Source organism: Peromyscus leucopus, chromosome 2 (assembly GCF_004664715.2).
Source record: "Peromyscus leucopus breed LL Stock chromosome 2, UCI_PerLeu_2.1, whole genome shotgun sequence".
Lineage (NCBI taxonomy): Eukaryota > Metazoa > Chordata > Mammalia > Rodentia > Cricetidae > Peromyscus > Peromyscus leucopus.
This window is the reverse complement of record NC_051064.1, coordinates 130,017,215-130,038,114: the sequence shown is the minus strand read 5'-3', so window position 1 is coordinate 130,038,114 and position 20,900 is coordinate 130,017,215. Positions and strand designations below refer to the sequence as shown.

The following is a 20,900-nucleotide window of genomic DNA, read 5'->3' as shown; positions in this document are numbered from 1 at the left end:
TGAACGCGTCACGTGACCCGCACGGGCCTCGTCCCAGCAGGCGGTGCGCGCGCGCAATCGGTGGACATCGGCTCCGGCCTGCGATGGGGGAGGGGGGGAGGGGAGGGGGCGGAGCGCGCGCCTCGGCCCGCGAAGAGCGACTGTGCGCGTCTGCATTGGCCGCGGCCGCGGCCGCCCCGCCCACCCCTCCAGACCGCGCCCTCCCATTGGCCGATGTTGGCGCGAAGGCGCGCGAGCCGGCCCCCCACGCACGGGCCGCAGGAAACAATAGAGGCCGCGCGCGCGGAGCGAGCGCCCGTCGCTTCCCCGCCCCTCCTGCAACGCACGACCCCGGGATCTTTTTCCCCCCCTCCTCCCAACCCCTCCCGGCTCTTCTGCCGCCATGGCTGACAAGGAAGGTGAGTGCGCCGAGCGGGCTCGGGAAGGCGCGGGCCGGCGGGGCTGTGTCGCGGCTTGTAGACGCGGCCTAATCACGGAGAGCAGGCCCGACTCCGCCGAGCCTAATCCCCAGCAACGCCGGCTGGAGGAGGGAGCTCGCCGCGGGGCGGCCTAACGGCGCGCTGGCACCTCGCGAGCGGATGCGGGGCGACGCCAGCGCTCGGGCCCGGGCGAGCGCGACGCTCCCCGGCGGTCCCCCTGCCTGCGGGGACTCGGGACGCCGCTCCCCACCTCCAGGCCCGAGGCGCAGACCTCCTTTGGGGTTTTGTGGACTCGCTGGCGCGCGCCGGCGCGCTTGGGAGGGAGCTGGGCAGCACCGGGCCGGACGGACGAGTAACGGAGTGTCTGGCTGGGGTGGCCCGAGGACTTCCGGCCCTCGGCGGCGGAGGGCGGCCGTGGGGCCTGCGCCCTGGGAGGTGAAGACGACTCTCCATTTCGGTGTCAGGATCGGGGAGCCGCGCCGGGGGCTTCGAGGAGGTTTTTCCTCGCCTCCCGTCCCTGTTCGCTAACTTAATCTGTGTTCTAAAAAACGTTTTAGCTGCCTTTGACGACGCGGTGGAAGAACGTGTGATCAACGAGGAGTACAAAATATGGAAGAAGAACACCCCTTTTCTTTATGATTTGGTGATGACCCATGCCCTGGAGTGGCCCAGTTTAACTGCCCAGTGGCTTCCAGATGTAACCAGGTGACACCAATCTCTTGGATATTACTTTGGTATTTCGTAGCTTGAATTAGTTTTCCGGGGTTTTTTGTTTTTCCTCTCCCGGTCATTCAGAATCGGCATATGATCAGAGCCTATGAGTAATGTTTATTTTCCACTACCAATAAGTAAGAAATAAGGGTAGAAAACAGAAGGTTATTTTGTAATTTACCCTGCAAGAGACGACATGTTTTTCTTCAACATTGAATCGAATAGTTGTCCTATAACTGTAATTGACTGTGTAATGTTAAAATGTGACAGATTTCAAAAGGTATTATGTCTGGTTCATTCACTAAAACATTTGGATTTTCAGTCATTTGTGATGATAGCAAGGTTAATAGCGAGATAAATTTGGGGCCTGCCTTCAAGAAATACATTGTCTGGTTGAAGGGACAGTTATTTGAGCTGTAATGGTCCCCGAAGAGGGCTGGGGGCGGGTCATGTTTAGTGATAGAGCACATACTGGCAAGACTTTGATCCTTAGGCCATAGAGTGAAATTGCATTCACAAAATGTTCTAACCAAGGGAACCACCTGTCACCTTGAAATGCCAAGACTAGCTTGCAGAAGGGAGTGAGTGGGAATACAAAGATAAGGTGGGTGTATATTACTATTGATGTAAACTTGGCAAAACGGAGTACTAAATTCTTTTGAAACTTGGAGTAAGATATGTATAGAACCTGGTTATGAGACTGATTTGGTTCAACAAGTCGTAGAAAATTGGAGTAGAGTTGTTTTGAGGTGCTGGGAATTGAACCTTGTGCATGGTAAGCAGGCAGTAACTCTGAACTATATCTCTTCTTTTTTGTGTAATAGAAAGTTCTTGTATATTTTACTAAAAAATGAAGAATGAGGCTGCTACTTATGCATCAGTGTAGAGAAAAATGGAGACCTCTATTTGAAGAGTGTTGTACAAATCCATGGAGTTGAAACTTTTTTTTTTGGTTGTTTGTTTGTTTGTTTGTTTTTCGAGGCAGGGTTTCTCTGTAGCTTTGCGCCTTTCCTGGAACTCACTCTGTAGCCCAGGCTGGCCTCGAATTTACAGAGACCCGCCTGCCTCTGCCTCCTGAGTGCTGGGATTAAAGTCGTGCACCACCACCCGGCTTGGAGTTGGAACTTTTTGTTGTTGTGGTTTTGGGTTTTGATTTTTTTTTTTTTTTTTCCTTGAGACAGGGTTTCTCTGTGAAGCTTTGGCACCTGTCCTGGCTCTCTCTCTCTGTAGACCAGGCTGGCCTTGAACTCACAGAGATCCGCCTGGCTCTGCCTCCCGACTGCTGGGATTGAAGGCGTGCGCCACCACCGCCTGGTGGAGTTGGAACTTTTTAAAATGTAACCAGGTTCAAAAATAGTTGGGAGAGGGATTGGGGATTTAGCTCAGTGGTAGAGCGCTTGCCTAGCAAGTGCAAGGCCCTGGGTTCGGTCCTCAGCTCCGACAAAAAAAAAAAAAAAATAGTTGGGAGCTGCAGCTGAGTGGAGTCATTTCTATCTGTTGTCAGTGGTGGTTAAACCACTGGTGTTGAGAGGATGTATGGTGCTACGCAGCTGAAAGAGGTAGAGCAAGAAGATGGGGAGTTCAAGGCCAACCTGTGACACACTTTAAAAAAATAAAAACTGCACAGTGGCAGAGCCCTGTGACCCAGCACTGTTTGTGTGGCATCTTTCCCATCTTGACAAAGGGGGTTCAGGTAGTAATGTACAACACGGTCAGCTGGAGGTGTTGTAACACTCTCTTCCGAGGTTTCTGATTCTATTGATTGTGAAAATTTTCATTCCTTGACATTACCCAGTGGTGCTGGGGCTGTAAAGGCTCTGCTTTACAGTGTTCGATTAACCCTTCCAGGAGAACACATGGTATTAAGTTATGTCTCTTCTTTGAAACTTCATATTCCTTGTTTCTTATAGTATAAAATTCAGACTGCCTTAAGCTGACATTCAAGAAATTGATCAGTGATTTTAATCATCTTTCTAGTTTTCTCTCATTTGACTTTTCCATTTCCAAAACTAGAGTTGGACTTTAGTCTGAGTCTGTTACTTAGTAGCTGTGTGATCTCAGCCACAATGTCTAATTTTCCTATATATCAAATACTTTTCACTTCAAATTAGAATAATTCTTCATAGTATTGGGTTGTTTAAATCCAGCCTAGCATTAGTTTTAGGTTGTTTGTTTGTTTAACCGTCCTGGCCGTCCTGGAGCTTGCTCTGTAGACCAGGCTGGCTCTGCCTCCAGAATGCTGGGATTAAAGCTGTGCACCACCACCACTGCCCAGCTTAACTCACTTTTTTTATTCCAACAAACTGGGAGAGAAGTAAATTTCCCTTTAGTAATTTTAAATTTTGGCCAAGTTAAATAAAAATTAAGTACTGTATTTGTGCTCTAGCCTTAATAGAGGGCCATTATAAGTAGTGAATAGAGGCGGGCAAGTCGACTCACTGGGTAAAGATGCCTATTGCCAAGCTTGACAACTTAACTCTGGTTGCCTGGAGAGAACAGATCCACAAAAGTTGCCATTTGTTTTATTTCTTTTGGGGGTCATGCATGCCTAAGTGGATGGGTGTGGGTGCTGAGATTTCCTGGAGCTAAATTTCAGGTGGTTGTGGGTCACTTGGCATGGGAGCTGGGAACTGAACTCATGTCCTCTATAAAAGCAGCAAACACTGCTAAGTGCTGAACCATCTTTCTGGTCCTACTTTTTCTAAAGAAATAGGGGCTTTGGTAATGATTCACTAAAGTGCTTACCTTGCAAGCACCAGGGACATGCAGTCAATCCACACCACCTATGTTTAAAAACAAAACATGACAAACAAAAAACCAGGGTGGTATATGCTTGAAGTCTCAGTGATGGGGAGATGGGAAATAGGAAGGATTCCCTCAGGCTCAACAGCCAGCCATGCTGACCTAATCGGTGAGCTTTGTATTAACAGAGGTGAATAGCTTCTTTTTGTTTGTTATTACTTTGGTTTTTTTGAGACAGTTTCTCCATTGTAATAATAGCCCTGGCTGTCCTGGAACTCAAGTAGAACCAACCACCTGTCTTTGCCTCCTGAGAGTACAGGAACTAAAGGCCTGTGCCACCACAACCAACCATAAATGGCATTTTAAGAGTGAATGACTCCCCACCTACACACACACACACACACACACACACACACACACACACACACACACAGAGTTTCTCTGCTGTCCTGGAACTCACTTTGTAGACCAGGTTAAGGATAGCCTTGAAATCACAGAGATCCTCCTGCCTCTTCCTCCTGAGTGCTGGGATTAAAGGTGTGTACCACCACCTCTCGGCTGAGTGAATGACTCTTAATTGTCCTCCAGCATCCATATGCATGTCTACTTGAGCACATGGGGTTTTTTAAAGTAGGGACTAGTTCTCACTAACTATCTCAATTGAATTGTTTGGGTTTTTTGTCATATGCACATCACTGACTTTATGATTTCTTGGGTTATCAACTTGAATAGTGATGATTTGTTGTTATTACAGGCCTGAAGGGAAAGATTTCAGCATTCATCGGCTTGTCCTGGGAACACACACATCTGATGAACAAAACCACCTGGTGATAGCCAGTGTCCAGCTCCCTAATGATGATGCTCAGTTTGATGCATCACACTATGACAGTGAAAAAGGAGGTAGGACTCTTCAGGGTACAAGAAGTGATGGTGTATGAGTTACATCTTTCATGTCTGAACTGTCACTAAGGAGGTACACAGTTTGTTACGTAGCCTCTTTTTTAAAAGAATTTTTTGTGATTTATTTTTATTTTATGTGCATTGATGTTTTGCCTGCATGTGTGTCTTTGAGGGTGTGGAATCCCCTCGAACTGGAGTTACAGACAGCTGTGAACTGACATGTGGGTGCTGAGGCTTGAACCCAGGTCCTCTGGAAGAGCAACCAGTGCTCGTAACTGCTGAGCCATCTCTCCAGCCCCTGGGTAGCCTCTTAAGTTTTAAGTTATTGGGAAAGCTAGTTTGCAATCGAATAATCAACACAAAGCTTGCTGTAGACTATACTACTGGTCGTGGTGGGATTTCTGCAGTTAATGGAGCAAAGGTCTGCCGTATGTTTTTTTGTTGTGTATTCTCAACAGGGAAGACATTGACCCAAAGAGACAGAAATTAATTCATAGGTGTGGGTTGCTACAAGTTTTTGTGTTTTTTTTTTTTTAATTTTATGTATATGAGTGTTCTGCCTGCATGTATGTCTGTGCACCACTTGGTGTGCCTGGTGCCTATAAAGTCCAGAAAAGGGTGTTGGATCCTCTGGAAGTAGAGTTAAAGGCATTTGTGAGCTACTAGGAATTGAACCTGAGTCCTTTGCAAGAGCAGCCAGTGCTCCTAATCGCTGAGCCATCTCTCCAGTCACATATCTTAAATGTTTACAAGCACAGGTGGCAGGAGGATCACAAGTTGCAGGCCAACTTGGGGCTAGTGATTCCCTAACTCGGGAAAATAGAAATGATAGTTTGCACAGTACCCAAAGCATGCAGTGTATCTGTGCTACTTCGATTTCATGGGGTTACAGGGGCAGAAAGTCTTAATAAAACTTCTTAGAGGGGTAACCAGTGGGGGGAGGGGGATGAGAAACACTTGTTTTGCTTTGTGGGAACAGAGTTTCTTTGTGTAGTCCTAGCTGTCCTGGAACTTGCTCTGTAGATCAGACTGATCTCAACTCAGAGAGCCTCCTGCCTCTGCCTCCCAGGTGCTGGGATTAAAGGCTGGGCCACCACTGCCCACCCACTAAATTATTCTTAAAGGTTTAAGACAGTAGAAATGACATGGTATCCATTATATTCATAAGAAATTTCAACAACCTATTTTTTAGGAGATACCCTAAGAGTTTAACTGCTCCTGAATACTTAACATCTTTTTCAGGATAGGATTTGGTAAATTTTCTTTATGTCCCTCAAACCAGAACATCAGAAAAAGGTGGGGTCAGTTGGAGAATTTCCTTGAATAAATCCTGTCTCAGACAAAACAACAAAAAATAGATAATGGGCTTCCATTATTAACATTTGTGCTCCATATAACCAATGCTTAATATTTCTTGATTAGCAGAAAGAACCCTTCATTATGTGTAAGTTTATTTGGGATCCAGGTGTTGACCAGGATTACAATTTTTCCTGGTCATTCCACATTTAATCTTCTGTGGCACAGAAGGCTAAATAGGTTGTTAGAATAATAGTCAACTATGATTTTGTGTAATTGCCCAAGTGAATAGTTTTTTGGAAAAAGTTAGTCTCTGGATTCCCATATATGTTGGTTGGAAAAGGAAAACACTGGCCTTAATAGTAAGGACTGATGGGCGGTGGTGGTGCACGCCTTTAATCCCAGCACTAGGGAGGCAGAGCCAGTTGAATCTCTTTGAGTTCGATGCCACCCTGGTCTTACAGAGTGAGATCCAGGACAGGCTCCAAAACTACACAGAGAAACCCTATCTCAAAAACCCGAAAAGGAAAAAAAGAGTGAGGATGGGTGGAGATCCTATTTGCCACTGTCTAGCTGTGTGTTTTTTCTTTGGTTTGGTTTTGGTGGGGGTTTTTTTTGTTTTGTTTTTGTTTTTGGGTTTTTCCGAATCCAGTTCCTATCCCTTAAATGACATGAATTCTCTCTTTTAATGATTTCCTGGGTAATTGAACCCAATGTTGTATGTGTTTAAGGCCAAATGCTGTACCATTGAGCTGTGTCTTCAGGTGTAAATGGGATAGGTTGTGTTTGAACTGTAGTTGGGGCTGGAGTTGTGAGTCGGGTGGGATACTTACTCCTTTTAGCATATTTGAAGCCCTGGATTCATTCCGTCATTCTACAACAAAGTAGGGTTTTGTTGTTATAGACATGGAAAGTCTGATTACTGTTGTTTCATGTATATATGATGTTTTTTAAGTAATGTAGAAGATATCCCTTCCTCTATAAACCAGTCCCCTGGAAAGTAGTACTGATACTTTGCTTTCTTAAAGGAGTCACATATTAAATCACTCATTCAACAAATGATGATGACACACTCCCGTAATCATAGCTCTCCATGGTCACAAATTCAAGTCCGATCTGGGTAACATAACTGACTCCTGTTTTAGAAGGAAAAAAAAACAGGCCAGTGAGACAGCTGAACAATTAAAAGTCCTTGGATCTCATGGTAGAAGGAGGAAACTCCAGAAGTTGTTTTCTCACCTCTATGCATGTGTAGTAGCATGTACACACCCACCTGCATGTATGTGTATACAGTAAAATGAAAAACAGGGGAGTTAGGGATGTAGGTCAGTTGGTAGAATATTTGCCTGCCATGCACAAGGCCCTGTATTCTAAACCATATACAGTGGTATGCACTTGGAAGGTGGAGGCAGGAGGCTGGTGTATGTTCAAAGGGAGTTCAGTACTTAATTGATGGAGGTGTTTTTCTTGGTGCCTGAGATGCAGTACAGAATGTGTGGTGTGGGTTTATAATTTGCTTTTCCGACAGTAGATTCAATAACTTCCGATTTCATTTTGTGTGTGTGTGGTGCATGCAAGTGAGTGTGTGGGTGCAGGTGTCCATGCCAACACATGCAGAAGTCAGAGCCTTCCTCTTTCACTCTGTTTAACCCTTTGATATTTCGTCACTGAATTGGAGGCTTTCCCAGTCAGCTAGGCTGCTTGTCTTCACACTGTAATCCTGGGGTTACTGATACACTTGAAGCCATGCCTGGCTTTTTGTGTAGGTGCCAAGAATTCAAACTCAGGTCTTCAAGCTTGCTGTGTAGCAAATGTTTTACTCAAGCTCTTTTTTTTTTTTTTTTTTTTTTTTTTTTTTTTTTGGTAGTGTTAAGGTTTTAAGTTTGTATGTGTTGTATTTTGCCTGTTTTTGAATAGGCTTTCGTGTAACCCATAACACAAGAGTGGCTTGAATTTGTATTCATCCCTGTGTTCACCTCTGAAGTTCTGGGAGGGACTGAGTTAATGAACCTGGCCTCTGCTGTTGTTAAGAAAAGTTGTACAGTTATGAATTACTAACTTTTCCTCTGATGTCCTCCAACTTTTTGTCCTTCTTTGAAATGCCTCCCAGTTCCAAGATTTCAAAATACCTGTTGTTTATTCCTGATCCTTTAACTGATACACTTTGGTCTTTCTGTTTATTTTGCTGCTGTGTATGTGATTAGAATTGAGTCCTAGTCCCTGAATGTTCTCTTGCTTTGGGGAATGGAGGGGACGGTAAGATCTCTTCCACTGAGCTACTTTCTCTGACTATAGTTTTGTGTGTTGATGTAGGTGTGTGCCATAGTGCCAAATGGGGAAGGATTGTCACAGGTTCAAGACCATTGTGGTCTGTATATTGAGCTCCTGACTGAACTGTCACAAAAGGGCTTCTCTCTCCCACAAAATAGTAACAAAAGCAGTAATGTGAATAATGGCTCTGGATTTTTGAATTTGATTGTCACACTACTCCAGTGTTACACCTTATTTTCCTTTTACCCCTTTACTGAAAAGTGGATATGCTTGGTACTAAATGGGGAGGAGTGGTGACTTCAGTGATGGGTACAGTTATGTCTAATGTCTTGGGTGCTGGGTTGTATCTCAGCGGTAGAGCACTTGTCTAGCATCTACAAGACCCTGGGCTACATGCTCCGCACCACAGACAGAACAAGTTAGTTTTTTGAGAGATTACTAGATAGATCACTTCTTAACTAAAAGATGAAATGCATTATAAAAATTAATGAGTTAAGTATAATAAATCATTGATTGTGATAACATAATTTGGTTATTTGACTTGTGGTATTAAAATATATTTGAAATTCCACAGGGTTTATGGCCTGGGTGTTGGACATGTTTTGTTTGGGGAGTTTTTATTGTTTTTGGTTAGTTGATTGATTTGGGGATGGGGGGTGCGGGGGCAGTTGGTTTTTTCGTTTTGTTTTTTGTTTTTTTAGAGAGGGTCTCTGTTGTAGGCTGGCCTGAAACACCCTTAAGTAGTCAAGGCAATCTTTAAACTCCTGTGATCCTTTTGACTTGGCCTTTGTTGTTACTGTTAATGTAGGTGGGTACTTTCCCTGCACGGATGTCAGCGCACCCGCCATATGTGTGCTTGGTGCCTCTGAAGGCCAGAGGAGGGTGTCAGGGCCCCTGGAACTGAAGCCACAGGTGGTTATGGGCCACCATGGGCCTGCTGAATATCAAACCTTTGGTCATCTTGAAGAGCAGCCAGTGCTTTCATCAATCAGGCATCTCTGGCCCATGCAAATGTTTTCACTGTGACTTGAGTAGTGCTTCCTTCCCCTGGTGTACACATGGATAAAGATTCATGAAGCCACAGAGAGCTGTTCATTTTTATTCTGTTGTGTTGTACTTTGAGTTGGTTTTAATGGTGTTTTGCCTTTGTTGGTGTGTTTGAAACAAGCTAGGAAGAACTTTTTACTTTGTGTTTTTGTTAATATTTCAGACCTTTGTTTCCTGTTTTGACTGGGCCTTCCACTCTCTACTTTATAGTGGCAATCTGTAATTTTAAGTAGGTGTAGCTGGTGGGGTGTTGATGTCTCAGTGGTAATGTGTATGTCTAGCATGTGTGTGGCCTTTGGTTCAGTCTGCGTTAAGAAAAAGGCATATCCTAATCTGTTAGGAACTCAAATTGAGAACTGTATATGGTAGCACATACCTTGCAATCTCAGTGCTTGGAAGGCAGGAGGATTCTTACTTTTGAAACAAGCTGGGCTATTGAGACATGGGCAGACAAAACAAAATCTCAATTTGAATTCTCTAAACGGGGTTCCTACTACTGTATTTATTATTTATTAAGTATTTGCCCCAAATGAAAATCATGCATTATATGATTGGTGGCCCCCTTTTTCTGTGGATTATGCCCAGTGTTACTTTTCTCCTGTATGTTGCCACTTTGACAGTTAAACTTTAGATTTTTTAGAAAGTCAGTCATGTGTAGTTGTGTGCTTACCACCATGTGCTTAGACTGGAGATTCCTTGAGATCACTTACCATATTACATCTTTTCTAACATTTATTTATGTGTGCCTGTAAGGGTTTTGTTGTGTGGGGAGGTCAGAGGGCAACTTTGCCTTCTACCTTGTTGAGGCAGGTTCTTGACTGCTGTTCTACAGTTACAGTGATTCCTCCAGGCTAGCTGGCCCAAGAGTCTTCTCTCCTAGCCCTGTTATATGTTGTAGAGTTGGGGTGTGTGCAAAGGTTTAGTGTATTTCCCTCCTCCCCCACCTCCTTCTAGAGCCCTTTTTCTTTCTTTTTTTAATTGATTGATTTTTGTTTTATGTGCATTGGTGTTTTGCCTGCATGTATGTCTATCTATGTGAGGGTGCCATATCCCCTAGAACTGGAGTTACAGACAATTGTGAGCTGCCCTGTGGGTGCTGGAATTGCACCTGGTCCTCTGGAAGAGCAGCCAATGCTCTTTACCTTACCACTGAGCCATCTCTCCAGCCCCTAGGGCCTTTTTTCAAAGACAGGATGTCACTTAGGTACATTGCTCCTGGCTAGCTGGCTGGTCTGGAACTCAGAATATCTGCTTGCCTCTGCTTCCCTAGAGCCGGGATTAAAAAAGTAAATAATGAATGTAGTAAGAATTATTTTGAGGTTGAAAATTGCCTTAATAGGCTAACAGTGTTACTCATTTACATCTTTGCTGTCTGAAAATATTTTCATCCTTTAGTTAGTGACACTTTTCTAGGAGTAGTGGTAGAGAGATAGTTCAAGGTGTGGTAGTTAGGTGGTAGAGGTAGAGATAGTTCAGGGTCATCCTTAGCTACATAGTGGAAGGTCAGCCTGTGCTACTTGAGACCATGTCCATCAATCAATCAATGGATAAGTGAAATAACATTGAGTAGAAGTGTTAGTGACAGAACATTTTCATTTGTACATAACTCTAAACTTTATTTAAGGCTCAGAAAAATGTAAACCCTTCCCCAAATCACCAAACTAGGAAGTGACAGAGCTACTTGGGTCTGAGTCTAACCAAGTATTTTCTATCATATCCTGCCTTCTGGAAGTCTTCTATCATTAATTACCCTCATTTGTTTCATATAACCACAAATTATTTTTGTAATGCTGCTTGGGAGAATTCTCCCAAGTGTCTGTGATAGTTAAATGTGAATGAAGAGCACATAAGAGAGCTCAGAGGAAAAGGTTCTTGCTACCTTCCGATACAAGTTTGATGGACTGAGTTGTCCTCTGGCCTCCACATGTGCACCGTGGCACACATAAAGACAAGAGATAACCTCTATTGGAGCCAGGCATGGTGGAACATACGTCTATTGAGTTCTAGGACAGCCAAGGCCAAATAGTGAGAGCCTGTTTCAAACCCAATAATAAACAACAATTCAAAAAATTTTAAGGATGTTAATGAAAAGAAACTAACCAGACCTGGTAGCATAGGCCTGTAATCCAGTATACTCAGGAGACTTGAGTCAGGAGGATTTCAAGTTTTGTAATCCTGCTTAGTCAACTTAGTGAAATCCTGTTTAAAAATGAAAAGTTAGAGAGGTTTGCCTAGAGATAGAGGTCAGTGATATTACAAGGTATGGTCAGTCTCCAGCATGAAAGAAGGGATTGGGAAAGAAATACTATGAGAGCAGATACAATGCAATGGTATTTCTGAAAGCTCACACCAATGAAGAGCTTCAAATGAATGATGTATGTAAGAGATGCTTTCTATTACCTAGCACTACAGTTTAATATCCATTAAAATGGCAGCTTGACACTAGTGAGGTAGTTCAAGAGTTAAGAGCACTTGTTTCTTTTGCAGAGGGCCTGGATTCAGTTTCTAGCACCCACTAAACAACTTAAAACTAACTATCCAAACCAGTTTAGTAAGGGATCCAATGCCCTCTTGGCCTCTATGAGCACCAGGTACACACTAGCACACATGCAGGGAAATACTTACACACATAAAATAAAAGTAAAACCTTTTAGCCAGGTGGAAGTAGAGCACACCTTTAATTATAGGACTCGAGAGGTAAAGGCAGCCAGATCTCTGAGTTCAAGGCCAGCCTGGTCTACAAAGTGAGTTCCAGGACAGCCAGAGCTACACAGAGACCCTGTCTTGAAACAGCCCCTCCCCCATTTTTCCCCCTTGTCTTTTTTTTTTTTTTTTTTAAAAGACAGATTCTCTCTACATAGCCCTAGCTATTCTGGAACTCACAGATTTTGTTTTGTTTTCGTTTTTGGTTTTCCGAGACAAGGTTTCTCTATACAACAGTCCTGGCTGTCCTAGAATTCACTCTGTAGACCAGGCTGGCCTTAAACTCACAGAAATCCACCTGCCTCTGCCTCCTGAGCACTGGGATAAAAGTGTGCATCACCATTACCCAGCTCCACAAATTTATTTTTATGTCAAATTAGATTTGAAAACTGTCAAGAACAACCTTTTAGCAAGGAATGGTGGTCATCATACTTGTAATCTTGGCACTCAGTCAGGGAAATTGCCTAGGCTAGACAGACTATAGAATGAGATTTTGGAAAGGGGGGGGGAGAGAGAGAGAGAGAGAGAGGAGAGAAGAGAACAGAGAGGAACCGCTACATAGTGAATTGAAGGCCTGTCTGAGCTGTATAATCACAGCTGGGGGGGGTGAGACTCACAAAGTTGCTGCCCCCTCCCCCCCAAGGATCTCTCTATAAGCCTTAAAGCCTTAGCTAGTGTGATACTCACTATGCAGACCAGACTGGCTTCTAATTCACAAAGCTCTGGGAGTTCCAAGATTTAAAGGTATGTACTACCACGCCTGGCTTGAGATTCATACCGTCTTAATTTCAATTGTTAATGTAGTACTTATTACTAATCTATCTGTAGTTACAAATGTATAAAAGCACTTTAGTTCTGTAAATGGTTCAGTCTTCTGGTTATATGACTTGGTTGATTAAATACTTTTTGCTTATATGTACAGAATTTGGAGGTTTTGGCTCTGTCAGTGGGAAAATTGAAATAGAAATCAAAATCAACCATGAAGGAGAAGTAAACCGGGCTCGGTACATGCCCCAGAACCCTTGCATCATTGCAACCAAGACTCCATCCAGTGATGTGCTTGTTTTCGACTACACAAAGCACCCTTCTAAACCAGGTACTCCCCTCTTTTTAAACATAGATTCCATTTACTCAGATAGTCTGTTATTTTTATAATTACATAGATTCCATTTACTCGGATAGTCTCTGTTATTTTTATAATTTAACATCTCATGATTTGTATTGATATGTGTGGTATTTATTGGTTTTTCAAGACAGAGTTTCTCTGTGTAGCCCTGGCTGTCCTGGATCTCACTCTGTAGACCAGGCTGGCCTCGAACTCACAGAGTTCCACCTGCCTCTGCGTCCTGAGTGCTGGGATTAAAGGCGTGTGCCGCCACCGCCTGGCCACGTGTCAGTATTTTATGCTTCTCAAGTGAAACAATGCTTTTATGTGGAGGAAAATCATGATTTTGCAACTTCCGCATTATATAGTTGGTCATAATGGGCCTGTATTTTGTATAATAGGCGTCTGTGACATTATTTTGCTTAATAAGCCCAGAGAGACAATGGACTGGATATTCTAGATATGTCTGTTACTTTGCAGACCCTTCTGGAGAGTGCAACCCAGATTTGCGTCTCCGTGGACATCAGAAAGAAGGTTATGGTCTTTCTTGGAATCCAAATCTCAGCGGGCACTTACTTAGTGCTTCAGATGACCATGTGGGTATCCTTGCAGTTTTGAGGCAAATCTGGGATTGTTGCCAATTGGTGTCTTTTTTGGGGATATGTGGGGAAGTGAGAATCTTTTATATAATGGTTAATTTTATATTTAAGACCATCTGCCTATGGGACATCAGTGCCGTTCCAAAAGAAGGAAAAGTGGTGGATGCAAAGACCATCTTTACAGGACATACAGCAGTAGTAGAGGATGTTTCCTGGCATCTGCTCCACGAGTCTCTGTTTGGGTCAGTTGCTGATGATCAGAAGCTTATGATGTGAGTGGACTCCATTATTTGTTTTTAATACATACATTTTCATAGTTTTGTATTAGTCTCCATTTCAAGCTTCTCTGTTCTTTCACTTTTGAAATGAAGTTGGGATACTCGTTCAAACAATACTTCCAAGCCAAGCCACTCGGTCGATGCTCACACTGCTGAAGTGAACTGCCTGTCCTTCAATCCTTATAGTGAGTTCATTCTTGCCACAGGATCAGCTGACAAGGTCAGTTTGCTTTGTTTGGGATTTTTTATTATTGAGTTGTTCAGGTTTTATATTTTATGGGTAAGGGAACTTCACCTGCATGTATGTCTTGCACATGGTATACATGACTGGTGCCCATTGAGACAAAGGGTGTCACATCCCATGGAATTGGAGTTACAGATGCTTATGAGACATTAAGTGGGTGCTCTTAACAACTGATCCATCTTCGGCATTTTTTAATTTTGCAAAGATCTTTTAGTTAATGTTTTAAAGGTTTTTTTAAGAGTTTATTGTCAGGCTGCTGAGCCTGAAGATCTGAATTCAGTCCCCAAGACCCAAATAACTAAAGGAGATTGCCAACTCTACTTCTACAAGTTGCCCTCTGATTTATTTGGTAGGGGTGGAGGCACATATACCATGACATTTGCGTGGGGGTTAGAAGACAACTGGCCAGAGTCTGTCTATTCCTTCCACTGTGTGGATTCTGGGATCGAGCACATGTTAGCAGGCTTGACAACAAGCACCGTTATCCTCTGAACCATGTGGCCCTAGGCTTTTCTTTTCCTTTTTTTTTGGCGGTGGGGGGTGGGGGGTGTTTTGTTTTCGAGACAGGCTTTCTCTGTATAGTTTTGGTGCCTGTCCGGGATCTCTCTGTAGACCAGGCTGACCTAGAATTCACAGAGATCCACCTGGATTTGCCTCCTGAGTGCTGGGATTAAAGGAGTGAGGCGTGTGCCACCACTGCCAGGCTGGCTTTTCTTACTTGATATGTTTATCTTGATTTCTTTATTTTATTTTATTTTATTTTTACATAGACTGTTGCCTTGTGGGATCTGAGAAATCTGAAACTCAAGTTGCATTCCTTTGAATCACATAAGGATGAAATATTCCAAGTAAGAGAAACCAATGCTCCCTGCCTTTTCCCTTTTCTTCTCTTTTGTGTATGTAGTTATCTTTTATCTAATAATTGTAGGAATCTTTGGGGAGTACAAGTAGCTGAGGCTTGAACTCTGTGCCTGTTGTGTGGCACATAAGCAGTTGAGAAAATAATCATAGATTTCTGTCAATATTTTAGTTTCTGTGTCAGATTGAACTTCATTTGACTAAAAGCCAGAATTAGGCATGAATAATTTGGGGGCAGGGGAGGAAAACAAGGTTTTGTGCTGGCTTGTGCCTATAGTTCTGCCTCCTGAGTGTTGGGATTAAAAGTATGAGCCACCAACACCCGGCTTCATTGCTTTTTATTTACAGAGTTTTGTAAGATATATTTTCTAATTCATTGCATTTTCTTTACTCCTGGATATAGGTCCAGTGGTCACCTCACAATGAGACTATTTTGGCTTCTAGTGGTACTGATCGTAGGCTGAATGTCTGGGATTTAAGGTGAGTTTTGTGTTAATTACCTTGTCCATGAAGTATGTTTTGTTGTTGTTTTGTTTTGTTTTGTTTTGGGGAGACAGGGTTTCCTTTATAGCCCTGGTTGTCCTAGAATTTATTCTGTAGAATAATCTGACCTCAGACTCAGAAATTCACCTCTCTTTGCTCCAGAATGCCAAGCCAGGCACAGTTACTGTCTTTACATTTTTTAAAGATAAGTGCTCAGGCTGTCTTAATTAGGGTTTCTGTTGCTGTGAAGAGACACCATGACCATGGCAACTCTTATAAAAGAAAACATTTAATTGGGTGGATTACAGTCCAGAAATTCAGTCCATTATCATCATGGTGGGTCATAGCTCTTTGCAGGTAGACATGGTGCTAGAGGGGTAGCTGAGAGTTCTACATCTTGTACATGCAATAGGAAGTAAATTGAGACACTGGGCATGGGCTTGAGCATATATGAGACCTCAAAGCCCACCTCCACAGTGACACACTTCCTCTAATATGGATATATTTACTCGAATAAGGCCACACCTCCTAATAGTGCCTATGAGCTTATGGGAGCCAAATACATTCAAACTACTACACAGGGTAATGTTTTTTTTACTTAAAATTCTTTTTTTGTTAGTAAAATCGGAGAAGAACAGTCCCCAGAAGATGCAGAAGATGGCCCACCAGAGCTGTTGGTATGTTACAAACCTTTAGGAACTTTGGGGTCTTCTGTGCTTTAAAAAGTGGGCTGTGAGCCGGGTGGTGATGTCACAAGCCTTTAATCCCAGCTCTCTCGAGGCAAAGGCAGGTGGATCTCTGTGAGTTCCAGGCCAGCCTGGACTACAGAGTGAGTTCCAGGAAAGGCGCAAAGCTACACAGAGAAATCCTGTCTCGGGAAAAAAAAAAAAAAAAGTGGGCTGTGATTTAATGTTGTCTGTGTTTACTGTTTGTTTTTCCCTCTTGCAGTTTATTCATGGTGGTCACACTGCCAAGATATCTGATTTTTCCTGGAATCCCAATGAACCTTGGGTGATTTGTTCTGTATCAGAAGACAATATCATGCAAGTGTGGCAGATGGTGAGTGTTCAGCCATTTATTTAGGGGATGTTAGATACATGAGACCATCATTTTACACACACACTCACTCACTCACCCTCACACACTTCGGGTGCAGCTGCCATCTCCACCCTGTTTTCCTCAGATATGACTTGAATGTATATATGTAGTTTTCCTTGGCGGGGGTGTTGCTGTTAATTTTGAGTCAAGGTCTCATGTAGCTCTGTCTGGCTCATATTTACATGTGTTATTTTGAACTGCCTTTTCTTTTTGTTTTTGAACAGTTTTTCTGTAGTCCTGGCTGTCCTGGAACTCACTCTCTGTTATACAGAGAAACCCTATCTCAAAAGATTTTTTTTTTTTTTTTAAACTTAACAGGTCTAAGTTTGTTTGTTTTTTTTTTTTTTTTCATAGTGCTAAGCAGTCTTTAATGGAAAATCTATACTTCTGATGGTGTAGCTCTTGAGATAGATAAAATAACAAAACAAGATCTCAAAAACACAGAGCCAAACCTCATCATTGAATAAATCGCTAAACAGCTTGGTTTTTAAAAGATTGGGTTTTTATTTGTTTTGAAACAGTTTCCCTGTAACAGCCCTGGCTGCCCTAGGCAGAAGGCAGGCAGATCTCTGAGTTCAAGGCCAGCCTGGTCTACAGAGTGAGTTCTAAGACAGCCAGAGCTACACAGAGGAAACCCTTGTCCTCAAGTGGGGAAATGCCGCCACCCCCCCCTCCCCGGGAAAAAAAAAAGGTTGTAGAGGGATGAGCTAGATCCCTTCCAGGGTCACTGCCTCCATCGTGGGTTATGTCCATATAATAAGTATAGTACGTGGGTGGTGGTGGCAGTAGTGGTGCACACCTTTAATCCCAGCACTTGGGAGGCAGAGCCATGCAGATCTCCTTGAGTTTGAGGTCAGCCTGGTCTGCAAAGTGAGATCCAGAACAGGCACCAAAACTACACAGTAAACCCTTGTCTCAAAAACAAACAAACAAAAAAGGTAGTATTTGCTCAGACTTTGACCTGTTTTTTTTTGGCATATAACTGCTAAGAAATCATTGGGATTTCCAGCTCAGATTGTCTTGTTTATGATAATGGTCCCTTTTGGGCCACACTTGAGCCTGTTACTAAGGTTTTTTGTAAGGCCCTTAGATAGCCTTGTAGCTGGGCTAGTCAACAGAAGTGCTGAAAGTTAACCACTGGAGAAGGGAGATTAAGCTTGTAGCTTGCCCTGTGATCTTAGCACAACCAAAAATTGGTAGTTTGAGTATCCAGATTCTGGTGGTCATATTGATTGCTAGGAAAGGAGTAAGATGAATACTCTGCTCCCTCCTGTATTTATCGCCTCCATTTGGTCCCTGAGAGTGAGTGAGTGAGTAAGTACATAAAACCCAGTAATAAGCTGGGGGGTGTGGTAACCCTAATCCTAGTTCTTGGGGAAACTGAGGCAAGTGATTACATATGCACAATACATAGACGTCAAAGTCTCTTACTCTGTGGAATCGAAGCAAGTTTTCAAACCAGGCAAAGGAGTTTTCAAATTTTCTCCCTCAAATTTTGTAGCAATATTGGATAGAAGTAGCAGGATAAGCCTGTGGATTTCAGCTTACAACAATCCTCTGAGGTGATGCCTGTTAAGTCTGGTGTTGAAGTGACTACTGGGGTCTTAGTTACCCAGTTGGTATCCAGAAGAAAAATTACCACACATTTGGTGTTAGACTTATTATACATTTCATCAAGTAGTAGGGGTGGTTTTTATGTTATATAAAAGTGGTTTTTTAAAATATTTGTAAATTGAAATTTGGACAAGGTTTGGATGGTTTTGTTTAAATTTACTATTCAGTGAATTTTTTCATACTCCAGAGTTATACATCACAAAGGAATTTAAAACATTTTTATCATCCCTAACTAAACCCTAAAAGAAATTCTGTGCTCTAAGCATCACTTTCTGTGTATCTCATAGAAACTTCTCTGGTTTTTGTTTTGTTTTGTTTTGTTTTGTTTTGTTTTGTTTTGGTTTTTCGAGACAGGGTTTCTCTGTGTAGCTTTGTGCCTTTTTCCTGGAACTCACTTGGTAGCCCAGGGTGGCCTTGAACTCACAGAGATCCGCCTGCCTGTGCCTCCCTAGTGTTGGGATTAAAGGCATGCGCCACCACCGCCTGGCTTCCTCTGGTTTATATTTTAGCTATTACTAATAATATATCTGGTCAGTTCAGGAATAATAATGATCCATACTTTGTAAAAATGCCCTATATCGGGAGCTGTGGTCTGCTCCTTGTTTTAACTGGAACACACCTGTACCCAGTTATGATTCATATTGTTGGTTCACTGTGTGTTGCTGTTTTTAGCAATAGCATTGAATATTTAAAAAACTGTTTGAAATGTTATCAGACACCTTGGCATAGTATATTGTGGAAACTGTAGACTTCAAGAAATAACTGTCTTCATACTAAATACCCTTTTCTCTCCTTTTGGCAGGCAGAGAACATTTATAATGATGAAGACCCTGAAGGAAGCGTGGATCCAGAAGGACAAGGATCCTAAACATGTCTGCACTTGTGCTTTAGACTCCCCTTGTTGTCCTCTGAACCCTAGAAGGATTGAACACTGGTTTGAGACACAGACTTTGTTCAGCTCTCCGGCTACAATAGGTGCCACCAACAATACTATTAGCCCAAACCATGGGGGTTTTCTAATCTTAACTGGGGGACTTAATTCAACAAAGCCACAGACTTATATTTAAATTTTTCTTCAGGAATTTTCTAGTAACAAACCAGGTCTAAAGCATCTTCAGAAATGGGGCATATTATGTGTGATTATTTTTCTTCTTAAGCTATATCCCCAAGTTTTTCAGATTCTCAAGTAAGAGGCCAGAGTGGATAAGGAATAGAGCCAAGTGAAGTAGGTGTCTGAGCCATGACTAAAGCTATTGCGAGATGTCGTTTTTTATTCAGGAATTAGGGGAGAGTCAAGTCATAGAGTTTAAAGTCCTCACACCTGGCTTTCCAGGATGCACATTTTCCTATATAAACCAGAGTTTTGGTTTCTTTAGTTAAGACAACACGTTCCTCCTTCCCTTTATATTTTTGCTCATTAGTGTATTTCTTGAGCTGTTTCCATATTATTCTTTTCCTTTCTGTGAAATGGTTTTTGTTGTGTGTGGTTTTTTGTTTTTGTTTTTTTTTTTTAAACTTGGGACCACCAAGTTGTAAGGTGTATGTTTTTAACTGACAGTCATACCACTGGTGAACTGTCAAGTTGAGAAAGAGTGAATTGCTAGTTTGTCTTTGTTTTTAAAATTAAATTAATCCTTGATAAGAGTTGCTTTCCTAGGGGTTAGTCCTTGACCACTATAGTTTGATGCCCTCTCCGTTTTGGTTGACCTGTCTCAGCATCGGGCCTGTTACTCTCCATGACTAACTGTGTAAGTGCTTATAAAGGAATAAATTGCTTTTCTATGATGCCCTGTGCTGGTAGGTTTTATTTAATATCCACCAAACACCAGTCTCCGGCGTCTAGAAGAGTTTGTTCGGGTGACAGTTGTTTTTCATGCTCTTGACTATTGAGATGAAAATGAACATAATAGATCCAGAACCGTTAAAAAGAACTTTACTCCTGCCTGGGAAAGCGAAGGCATTACCAAACAGTACACTTTTTAAGTCTTCCTAGAGAGCCGCACAAGTTTCCAAGATGTCAAAGGCAGTGTGATAGACAACTTAAGGCAGTTTACATTTGAAAGAGATTATACCCGTGTTCCAGAGAGCTTGTATCTGTCCAGTGTTTTTCACTGGGACTCCTACTTACTTTTAAAGGGTATGAATTAAGAGTCTGAGCGTCCTTATCACCATATGTGATAACTAGATAAAAATGACCGACTTTGCTGATGAACTGACTAAATGACTCTCACCTCCAAAACGATTTAATTTCTGGAAAGTCTGAATAATGAAGTTGTCAGGTCTAAATCTGAAGTATTCCTGTTTTCATTGTTTTTGTGTGTAGTAAAAACTATCAAGCTGGGTGTAATGATAAATCTCAGAACTTGGGATGCAGATGATGCAGGTGGATTTCAGTGAGTTCGAGGCCCTCCTTGTCTATGTGATGTGTTCTAAGACAGCCAGGTCACTACATGGTGATACCCTGAGGGGTTGTGGGGTTGTGTGTCTTGGGTCACACTTGGTGACGTACACCTGTAGTCCCAGTGGTTGGGA

General features: G+C 42.6%; 1 protein-coding gene across 2 annotated transcripts; it reads left to right on the top strand.

Annotated features, from left to right (window-relative positions):
- The first annotated feature begins 258 nt into the window (after positions 1 to 258).
- Positions 259 to 20,154, top strand: Rbbp4 (RB binding protein 4, chromatin remodeling factor). 2 transcript variants are annotated; one of them, XM_028855811.2, is made up of 12 exons: positions 259 to 398; positions 977 to 1,124; positions 4,627 to 4,772; positions 13,012 to 13,185; positions 13,675 to 13,790; positions 13,905 to 14,065; positions 14,165 to 14,291; positions 15,086 to 15,163; positions 15,577 to 15,653; positions 16,276 to 16,333; positions 16,605 to 16,715; positions 19,171 to 20,154. In XM_028855811.2, exons 1-12 carry the CDS (start codon positions 383 to 385, stop codon positions 19,234 to 19,236), a joined length of 1,278 nt encoding a protein of 425 aa, XP_028711644.1. In that variant the 5' UTR covers positions 259 to 382; the 3' UTR covers positions 19,237 to 20,154. The 2 variants fall into 2 exon arrangements, with proteins under 2 accessions (XP_028711644.1, XP_037058849.1); XM_037202954.1 differs by lacking the exon at positions 259 to 398 and adding an exon at positions 830 to 854.
- The last annotated feature ends 746 nt before the right edge of the window (positions 20,155 to 20,900 follow it).

Coding starts and splice junctions, on each gene's coding strand:
- Rbbp4 (XM_028855811.2), top strand. Junction 4,773..13,011: donor CTATGACAGTGAAAAAGGAG/GTAGGACTCTTC, acceptor TTATATGTACAG/AATTTGGAGGTTTTGGCTCT. Junction 16,334..16,604: donor ATGGCCCACCAGAGCTGTTG/GTATGTTACAAA, acceptor TCCCTCTTGCAG/TTTATTCATGGTGGTCACAC.